Genomic DNA, 10,049 nt, shown 5'->3' with positions numbered 1-10,049 from the left:
GTGAGGACTGTTAATAAAAGTAGGTTGTAAAGCAATGTATACAATATGACCTCATTTAACGAAAATTCATTTTTTAAAAAAGAAAAAGATCTGAAAAGATTAAAAGTAATTTGTTAACTATGATCATCTCTGGTGATAGCAATATTGTGTTTTTATTTCCTTATTTTTGCTTAGCTGATTCTCTAATTTTCTATAATAAACCTGTATTGTTTTACAATAGTAAAAGGCATGAGGGGAAATCCTTTCCAGGGCTTTCGGAAAGGCTTTCCTAGCCATCACCGGTGATGTCATGCAGACAAGGGCTCCTGATACAATACGATGAGAAGGGCATTTGGCCTCTGTGACATTCTTTCCAAAAACCCGTAACACCAATCAAATCATAAGCCCAATTTGAGGACTATTCTACAAAATACCTAACCGGTGCTCTTCAAAACTGTCAAAATCATGAAAAATAAGGAAAGACTGGGAAATCATCACAGACCAGAGGATACCAAAGACACATGACAGCGAAAAGCAATGTGATGTCTGGATTGGATCCTGGTATAGAAAAAGGACATTAAAGGGAAAACTGGTGAAATTCCAATGAAGTCTGGAGTTCAGTTCATAGCAATGTACCAATGTTTTGTTGGTTGTGATGTATGATAGCATTAGGGGAAACCGAAACTGAGTGAGGGGTATATGGGAACTCTGTCATATTAACTTTTCTGTAAATGAAAAATTATTCCAAAATAAAAAGGTTATTATTTTAAAAAAGGTTATTTTTAAAAAGAAGAAGAAGAATAAAAGACACATAGGAACAGATGTTCTTTCACTGGGTGTTGTTGGATCTGGTGGTTGCCTGGGTCTGCTACAGCCGTACAACTAACAGAGCAGAGTTCACTTTGAGGACAAAGTTGGCACCGAAGGTGACAGAGATGGAAGATGATAAGGCCTGAATCTTTGATGATGCCAGTGAGCTGCTAAATAAATTAAGCAGTCTTGGAGCTGCCCTACATCTGGACTTCTTATTTGTATGAAGCAGTAACTGTGTTTTGTTTGAATTTTGTTTTTCCTCCTGTGGACTGTGGTTGAAATCATTCTAGTTAGGAAAGGCAGTTGGGAGACTTCCCTGGTGGTCCAGCGGGTAAGACTCCGAGCTCCCAATGCAGGGGGCCTGGGTTCGATCCCTGGTCGGGGAACTAGATCCCACATGCATGCTGCAACTAAGAGTTCGCATGCCACAACTAAGAGACCGCAGGCAGCTGAGTAAACAAATTGGTGCACTGAAGTGTTTCAGGTGCTGAGGTCAAAGTCTCCAGGAGGCAAAGGAAGGACTGGTGAGCCCTGCCCAGGAAATGGCACCTAGAACAGTTTTGCAGAGTGGGCTACTATTTGGGCTGAGTCTTGAAAGGTGGCAGGTGTTTGCTAAGTAATGAGGTGGGGGGTGTGGGAGGGAGCTGGGAGGGGCAGTTAATGTTCCAGATTCACAGGGAGTCAGAGCTGGAGGCTGAGGCAGCAACAGGGCCCTATCAGAGATGGGCCCCTGCAAGGTGACGAACGTGATCAGATTGGCCTTGTAATGGGCTCATCTTGGCCGCTCTGCCAAAGAAAGGTCAGCTGGAAGACCAGATCTAACAGTTTAGGAGGACGATGACAACTTGAACTAAGTGGGTAGAGAGAAGTCTGTGGATTTACTTAGGAGGTAGAGTCACTGGCACCTGATGAGTGTGGAGGTACAGAGTTACATGGTAACAACAGCGGCGCTTCTATCGAGAGAGAGAAGACGAGGGAGGCTCCTGTTTAAGGAAAAGATAATTGAAAAATTCCATTTTGGACATGTTGCCTTTGAGGTGCAGAGGGAAACTAAGTGGAGATGGAGGGGAGACAGCTGGATCTAGGGGTCGGGGGTGTAGGAGGGGCTGATGCAGTGTCATCATGGCTTACAGGCATCAAGGATGGGTGGAGATCACCCATGTAGGGTATGTAGAGGAAGAAGCCCTGGGACACATTCAGGGAGCTAAGATAAGTGGTGTCTCAGGAGACAAGAGGCCATGTTGCGTTGTGAGATGAATATTCTAGAACCGGGCTGTCCAATAGAGATATAATGCTGGCCACAATACATAATTTCAATATTTTTAGTAGCTACATTAAAAAAGTGAAAAGAGGGAATTCCCTTGGTGGTCCAGTGGTCAGGACTCTTTGCTTTCAGCGCTTTCACTGCTGAGGGCTTGGGTTCAGTCCCTGGTCGGGGAACTAAGATCCTGCAAGCCGCGTAGCGCAGCCAATAAAAAAATTTTAAAAATAAAAAGAAACAGGTAAAATTAATTAATAATATATTTCACCCAAAATATTATTTCAACATGTAATCAATATAAAAATATTAATGAGATTTTTACAAGTCTTTTTTTGGTACTAAGTCCTTGAAATCTGATACGTATTCACATCTCAGTCTGGACCAGCCCCATTTCAAATGCTCCATGGCCACCTGTGGTTTGTGGCTGCCAACTGGACAATTCGAGACTGAGGCAGATCTAGGTTCAAATCCTTGGGGAGACCAACTTTTCTCATCTGTGAAACAGGGGCATAGTATATATCTCCCATGTAAAGGTAAAGCTCTTGACACATCGTGGGCCTACAAAAAATGGGAGGTGAGAACTTTTAGAAGGTGGGGAGTGGAGACAGCAAGGAATGGAAACTTTGCAGGACGTGACAGAGGTATTGTCTTTTCTTTAAAGATGGGAAGGGCTTGGCATGTTTTTGGGCTACAGGGAAGTTGCCGGTAGAGAGAGAGAAATACAGAAGAGGGAATAAAGCAAAGCAGAAAGTTTGAGAAAAGTTGGGGAGATGGAATTGAAACATAGGTGGAGAGGTTAGCCTTAAACCTGAAACTGGGCACTTTTTTCTCTAAAAACAAAGGAAAGGAAGGCAGGGTGGACAAGAGTAATGGCCGCTAACCATTCCTGAGAGTCTTTTGTGTGTAGGGTACTCTGATAAGTGCCTTATATGCATTCTCTCATCCAGCACCCCCAGCAACGCTGAAAGGTGGGTCCTGCTAGTGTTCCCATTTCACAGATGAGGAAGTTGAGTCTTTGAGAGAGTAACTTGCCTAAGGTCATAAAACCAGTAAAGCCAGCATTTGAACCCAGACATTCTGATGCCAGAGTCAAGATTTTTGTTTTGGGTAGAATGTTCCTTATTTTGCCTTTGTCTCATGTTTCATGATTAGATTCAGGGTATGCATTTCCAGCCAGACTACTACATATGTGATGTGTTCTCAGGCGTCGCATCAGAATTACATGATGTCAATCCACCCCTCAGTGGTCACTCAGTCAAGATGTTGTCCAATTTCTTCATCACATAGTTAACTACTTTTTCCTTTACAGCGAGTAAGCAATCTGAGTGGAGACACTTTGAACCCATGCAAATATCCCGCTCCTCATATGTCCTTCTAAATTTAGCCTCCATTGGTGATTCTTGCCTGATCCACTTTACTATGGTGGTTGCAAAATGTTGATCCCAACTCCAGCACTCCCTCTGCATTCACCATTTGACACTCAGCATTCATTCTACTTTCTTTCTCTTCTCTCTCTCTCTCCTTTTCTCATTAATATGAACTCACTGATTCCTAATTTTTTCAATGGGTTATAGTTTATGAATGTCCTTAATCATTTTGGTACCTAATATCCCAGCTTTGGCTGGTGGCAGCTCCTTCAAGCTGGCTCCTTTGTCCTATGAAATGCCTACTACTAATTTTTTTTTTAAAGTACTTTCTTACTTTTTGACATAACAAAATGTTCCAGGCTGCTCATCGCATATTTGCAATCTACCAGCCCTGGAAGCAGCCATTTCTCTAATGAACCCTGATTCCTTTCAGAGGGGAACAGTATGACAGTACAAGATCTCAGTGCAAAATATGCTTATTGCTAACGGGGTGTGTTGGATTTTAGGCCCTCTTAGCAGACAGAGCTGAATATATATACATGTGAATATACATACCTATACGTACTTTAGAAATCATGAGTGCACACTGATATCTCCAATTCCAATCCACTTCCACGGGTATTTTCTTGTTTCCCTCCATTAAATATTTGTATGTTTCTTCTTCCAGAGTGAGAACCCCGGCTCTTAACAACATCAACACATTTACTCATTTGCCCAATCATGTAAGACACCTAAAATAGTTTCAGAATCATTTTGCCAATACAAGTACATAAACAAACCTACTAAAAAGAGTTCAGAATTTGTTTGTAGTTTTCTCCCTACCCGACCCCACCAGAGCCTAGCTTCTTAACCACTTCGTCCTAACGAGGTTGTTTGCTGGAAGGGAAGCAGGGGACTTGAGCAAAGGGAGGAGGTGTAAAATAGCCACGGAGAAGGAAGGGTGAGAGAACTTCCATTTCAGGAGCAGAGGATACATTTCTGAGGCTGGAGGAGACACGTGAGCGGTGGCCCCGGTTTGCTCAAGGACAGGTTTTCCTGCAGCCATCTTGGCAGCCTGGGTGTAGGAGTGGAGAAGACAGATGGTCGGGATGGCTGGAAGGAGCCAAAGTTGGGGAACTACCAGGTGGATGTGGCAGAAGCACAGAGGGTGAGGAGTCCGGGGTGCTGGCAGGGAAGGGGTTGATGTAATGCACCCTGGAGTCTGGGCTGAATGGGGGAGGAAGTGAAGCCAAGAGAAAGAAAGGGGAGTGGCTGGAGTTTGAGCTCAGCTGAGAAGGGGTTTACTGAAGTGATTTCTGGTCACTGAATCCAACGGTTCAGGGGGCTGGGGGAAGAGATGGCTTGTGCCAAGCTTGGAGGGGCCGAGAGGGGAGGAGACTGTACTTAGAGCCACCAAAGTGGCTTTGTTTCCCCGAGGACCAGAGGCTGGGTGACAGGACCTAGCTGGTTCAGGCCCAAGAGGGAAGCTGTTCTAGGCATCTTACTGCAATCCATGATCAACAGCTGGGGGAAGTATTCAAACCAATGTGATTTTGTAAAAATGAAGGGGCCTTAGAGATCACTTCACCTGGACAGTCACTTCACTTTTCAGGTCAGAGAACGAAGGTCCAGAGCTGTTAAGCAACTGCACCCACCACCCCCGAGTCTGGGTGGGATTCAAACCCAGGTATTTCACATTTCAGTTGGTGGCTCTCTTTAACCCACGACAACGTTCTAAAGCTATAGCAGAGGGTCTTACTGACGGGCTTGCTTTGGTTCACTAGTCTGTTCCCACCTGGGCTTTAAGCACAGGAATGGAGTCTGACACATCACTGCATTCTCCTTAGTTCCTAAGTCACTGCTGAGTGCACTCTTTCTGACTGATGAATTTGGGGGAAGAGCCCATGTCTTAGGGTAGGAGTGCCAGCAGGAAGTTGGAATTTTCACATAGCATTATTTCTCTCTATAGTTGTGCACCACAACTACTGAGCCTGTGCTCTAGAGCCTGTGAGCCACAACTACTGAGCCCATGTGCCACAACTGCTGAAGCCCGTGCGCCTAGAGCCCGTGCTCCGCAACAAGAGAAGCCACCGCAATGAGAAGCCCGCGCACCACAACGAAGACCACTCGCCGCAACTAGATAAAGCCAGCGCACAGCAACGAAGACCCAGCGCAGCCAAAAATAAATAAGTAAATAAATTTATTTTAAAAAGATATGTTTAAAAAAAAAAGCACAATGAGAAATGATAGGCATATTGGCTTAGATGCTGTAGCACGTAAATGCCCTGCGGGGCACGTTCTCTTAATCTAAGCAGGCAAACTTGCCCCTCTTTTCTAAAGAAAACAAATAGCTACTACTTTACAGGACTGACTGTGAGCTGGGCAGGGCCCGACACTGAACTGCCATGGCCTTTTGGCAATTACTGGATGTGGAGGCTGTGCCTGGATTGCATAGGATTCTCTCCTTTTTGCCCCTTTGATATCTTAGCAGCCAAACCGCAGCTCTCAGGAAGCTTTTCACTCTCAAAAAGCACTTAAAAAAAATCTGATCATGTATTCTAGTTTTTTATTCCAAAAATATCATACTGGGGTGCTTTTAATAAACTTCTTCCAAAATTATTTGGAGCAAAAACCAAGTATTTCTAAACAACTTTCAAACAAGGCTTGCTCTCAGTGGTTTGTTTTGGGACTTGCCCTTTAAAGATATCCTTTTAGGAACAAAAAGTGGGGTTTTGGCTGGGTGATTTCTAGATACTTAAAATGTTGACTAATAGTTTTGGGTGTAAGATGTGGAATAGAAGAAGGCCATTTGCAAACTCCTATGTAAAGAGCATGGGCAGATATTCCCTTTAAAAACACATACACAGAGCTTCCCTGGTGGCGCAGTGGTTAAGAATCCACTTGCCAATGCAGGGGACACGGGTTCAAGCCCTGGTCTGGGAGGCTCCCACATGCTGCGGAGCAACTAAGCCTGTGTGCCACAACTACTGAGCCTGCGCTCTAGAGCCCGTGAGCCACAACTACTAAGCCCACGTGCCACAACTACTGAAGCCCACGCGCCTAGAGCCCATGCTCCGCAACAAGAGAAGGCACCACAGTGAGAAGCCCGCTCACCGCAACGAAGAGGAGCCCCTGCTTGCCGCAACTAAAGAAAGCCCTCGTGCAGCAACGAAGACCCAACACAGCCAAAAATAAATAGATAAATAAATTAAAAACAAAAACAAAACCAAAAAAACCCCACACATACAATGTGTGTGGGGAGAGGTGGGCAGTATATGGGAACTCTCTGTACTATTTCCTCAATTTCTTTGTAAACCTAGAACTGTTCTCAAAATAAAGTCTATTAATTAAAAAAAAAAAGACACAGACACTGGGATTATAATAAAATGTGTTGCCATTTGGTTCTAATCTCTAGTCAGCTAGGTAGTGGTGGTGGCTGAAAGAGTTTAAAAGTGATGACAAAAAACGTACTAGGAAACTTTCAATCCAATGTGAAAGGAAGCAGGTAAAGTCAAAACAGGAGGCCTGGCATGAACTGGAGTGACCCTTGTTTAACGTGACTCCTGCACGTTGACATGCAGGCTGTAGCCAGCAGATGGTGCTTGGTGCTTGCGAGGGATAGAAAATCTAAAGTATCTATTCACACAAGATTATGCAGTTAACCAATCAAAGGGAACAATTTGTGGGAGAGAAAGAATTTTAATCAATGGGTTAAAAAACTCACATAACAATGCTGAACATAATATATGCAACATTGACTTCCAGGTAGTACATGAGTTGTTTTCTCTATGTGGGAACACCTCACCCTGAGCAAACCTGATATACCCCAGTCAGACTAATCATTGAACACTAGAAAGCTTTGACACAAGACTTTTAACATAGTAAACTCCCAGAATACGTTTAAAACAGAGTTTGCACTTTTAAAATTGATTTGCACATAATTTTAGAGAGAATATCTATTGGTTAAACTGAGGTATATCTGTGTTGTAGTTTCACGAGTACACACTTCAATTTCTGGTAAGGGAAGCTTTTGGATACATCACAATAAAATTTCATTTTATGAAAAAATAATTTAGTTTGTGAGGTATGCATCTTGAGAGCATGAACACAGTGTAAGCACCTGGGGTGAGGACAGTGCATGATGAACACACAACACAGAATACCACAAATGAACGTAATTCCCTAGCATACAAATCCCTTCGTTACAAAATGTGTCTAACCCAAAACACAGCAAGGAAGCGCCTGTGTGGCATGGCCCAGGCACCCTATGGGTAGGTGTATATGTGCAAGGATGGGTATACCACCGCAGTCGTACGGCCTCCCTTTGTGGCAGGATATCTGTTCCTGGACCAGTTTGGCTTCGTATCTGGAGCTGGCTCTTGGCTGGGGTTTGTGTTTCTCTTTGGAGAGCATGATACTGTAAATCCTGGCTTCTCTCTCTGTGCAAACAAGACATAAAAGGTGAACCACTTGATGCTGCAATTCCTGAAGTTATAGTTAGGGTTGGTGCTGGTTTCGCAGGAGTCAGTGAGAAGTATTTGCATTTCCCCTCAAATACCAAAGTAGCTGGCGTTGTTACAGGGCAGGCACCAATCAAGCATTTGTCCTAGTCCCTCTGATAGCCAAAGAAAGGTCCATGGGCAATATTTTAATTGCCCTGAGAAGTTTAGGGACTGCATTTTATAAGCTGTCTAGAAACATAACGCAAAGGAAGAGAAGAGCTTACTTTACAAGCTGGGAGACTGTCCCATTTTTTAAACTCTGCTTATCTGACCTGCCACGGAATTTAAATGCCTACATCTCTGTTACAGAAACATTAAATTAGAAATTTAAAGAAAATGAAGTAAAAGTAAAGGTTTGGATGGCATTCGTCTACTACATTGTGTCCAACTGAATCCCTGGTTACATGTTACAGCCTAGCTTGCACGTTTCAGTGGTAGGATATGGTTTTAGCCACCCACAGACACCCTGCAGTGGATGCTGTATGAGGAAAGAGGACAGTCATCACTTATCAGTGTGTCAGGACAGAATCCTCTTTGATTTGACTTTATCTACATCTCTCTTTTCACTGCTCTGTTTCTGTTATATCATGGTGGTTGGACTATCTATCTTGTTACCCCTCCTAGAGGATCACGGCCTTAAGGGAGGGCTCATGTCATACAGTCTTCAAAGGGCCCCACACATAGTAGGTCTTCCGTAAAATACTGACAGGTAAATGAGAGCATCATTTTGAGACTTGCCAAGCAGCAGACTTGGGAAGACGGCAGGGACTTCACCTTGAGAGAATCATCTATTCTATACCTAGTGCACCTACAGTAATCCAGTGGTCCTCAATCTTTGCTCCACCCGGACACAGGTGAACAGCACTTTCCCGCAGACACAATCAGGGCTATTTGAAACCACAGCTCACCAGCTGTTTCTTTACTTCTTTTTCCTCCCTCTCAGGAAAGAATATGCAAGTGCAAAGGAGCAAGAGAGATGTTATTATAGGGATAAATAGGAATTCATTCTAACTTATTATTTTAAAAAAGCAAATCGTTCACAAACCTCGGTACCGAACCATCACTGTAACAGTGGATGTGAAACACCCCTCACAACTGATGGTGGCACCCTGGTTTGTTAACACCTCCTAGGGTTCAGAACCACTGCGTTCACCATCACTTTGTACCTGAAATGTTGCCATGGATTTACAAAATAATAGCTGCCTAACAAATGTTCATTGAAATGAAACTAAATTCTCCGCGGCAAGCTTTCAGCCCTGGGTGGGCTTCCTCCATCCTGCAGTACTTTGTGGGCAATGCCCCTGGCTGGTCAGGTGTTTTGTAGCCTGAGAGTGCAGACTATGTTAGATGTTCACCTCAGCAGAACAAATCCAAGGAGGTGATACTGTGTGGACTGCAGATCACCACCCCTCCAAATCACATAATACATTTGAAAAATAAATTAATTGCTGGCATATATATACATATATTAGGTGAAATACCTGCATTCTCTCTTTATTCTTAGTCAAAATCAAGGTGGTCATTTTTGATGGGCCCAGGGAGGTGCCTTTGTCTCTTCCATTTAACTAAAATAAATGAACACATTCTCACTAAATTTTCCACTCGGACAAGTGTGATTATAGAAAACACACAGAGTAATTTTTATTCATGCATGTTGATTCATTATGATACTCTAACATGAAAAGAGAGGCAGAACACAAACAAATAGTAATTTGAAGAAAAGAAGGAAACTAATACTTATTGAATGCCTACCATATGCCAGGCACGTCACACACGGTTTCACATTGAATATTCTCAACAACCTTATGTGTAGATATTATTACCCCAACATTTTAGATGCAGCAACTGAGCCCCTGAGTTAAGTAACTCACAGAAAACTACATAGTGGGGATGGAATTTGAACTCAAGACAGACCCCATAGCTTGTGCTCTTGCCATTATTACACTAGACACCGAATGGCCCTCAATACTGAACAGAGATGGCTGTGCTTTGTGCGGGCTCCTCCGTGTAATGCGGTGGGACCTTATTCTATCATCCCTAACCACAGGGCAGCATTCCACACGAGGAGGGCCTCATGCACCCTATTTGGCTACTATTGTACCCAAACCTATTTTTATACATAAAAGAATCAAGGATTTTATAGCCACA

The 10,049-nt window shown here is 43.4% G+C and overlaps 1 protein-coding gene across 5 annotated transcripts in view; it reads right to left on the bottom strand.

The window, feature by feature from the left end:
• Positions 1 to 6,688: 6,688 nt before the first annotated feature.
• Positions 6,689 to 10,049, bottom strand: part of AGBL2 (AGBL carboxypeptidase 2) — a 43,760-nt gene continuing 40,399 nt past the window's right edge. For 2 of the 5 annotated variants that reach the window (XM_060303193.2, XM_030864409.3), the window contains exons 16-17: positions 9,383 to 9,466; positions 6,690 to 7,838 (exon numbers count right to left, since the gene is read on the bottom strand). In XM_060303193.2, the coding sequence (XP_060159176.1) occupies positions 7,665 to 7,838; positions 9,383 to 9,466 (258 nt within the window). In that variant the 3' untranslated portion in view covers positions 6,690 to 7,664. Of the gene's footprint in view, positions 7,839 to 9,382; positions 9,467 to 10,049 lie in introns of all 5 variants that reach the window. The other 3 variants (XM_060303194.2, XM_030864408.3, XM_030864413.3) reach the window with 3 other exon arrangements.

The sequence above is a fragment of the Globicephala melas genome, chromosome 8, assembly GCF_963455315.2.
Source record: "Globicephala melas chromosome 8, mGloMel1.2, whole genome shotgun sequence".
Lineage (NCBI taxonomy): Eukaryota > Metazoa > Chordata > Mammalia > Artiodactyla > Delphinidae > Globicephala > Globicephala melas.
The sequence above is the reverse complement of the archived record's forward strand: the minus strand, read 5'-3'. Positions and strand labels throughout refer to the sequence as shown.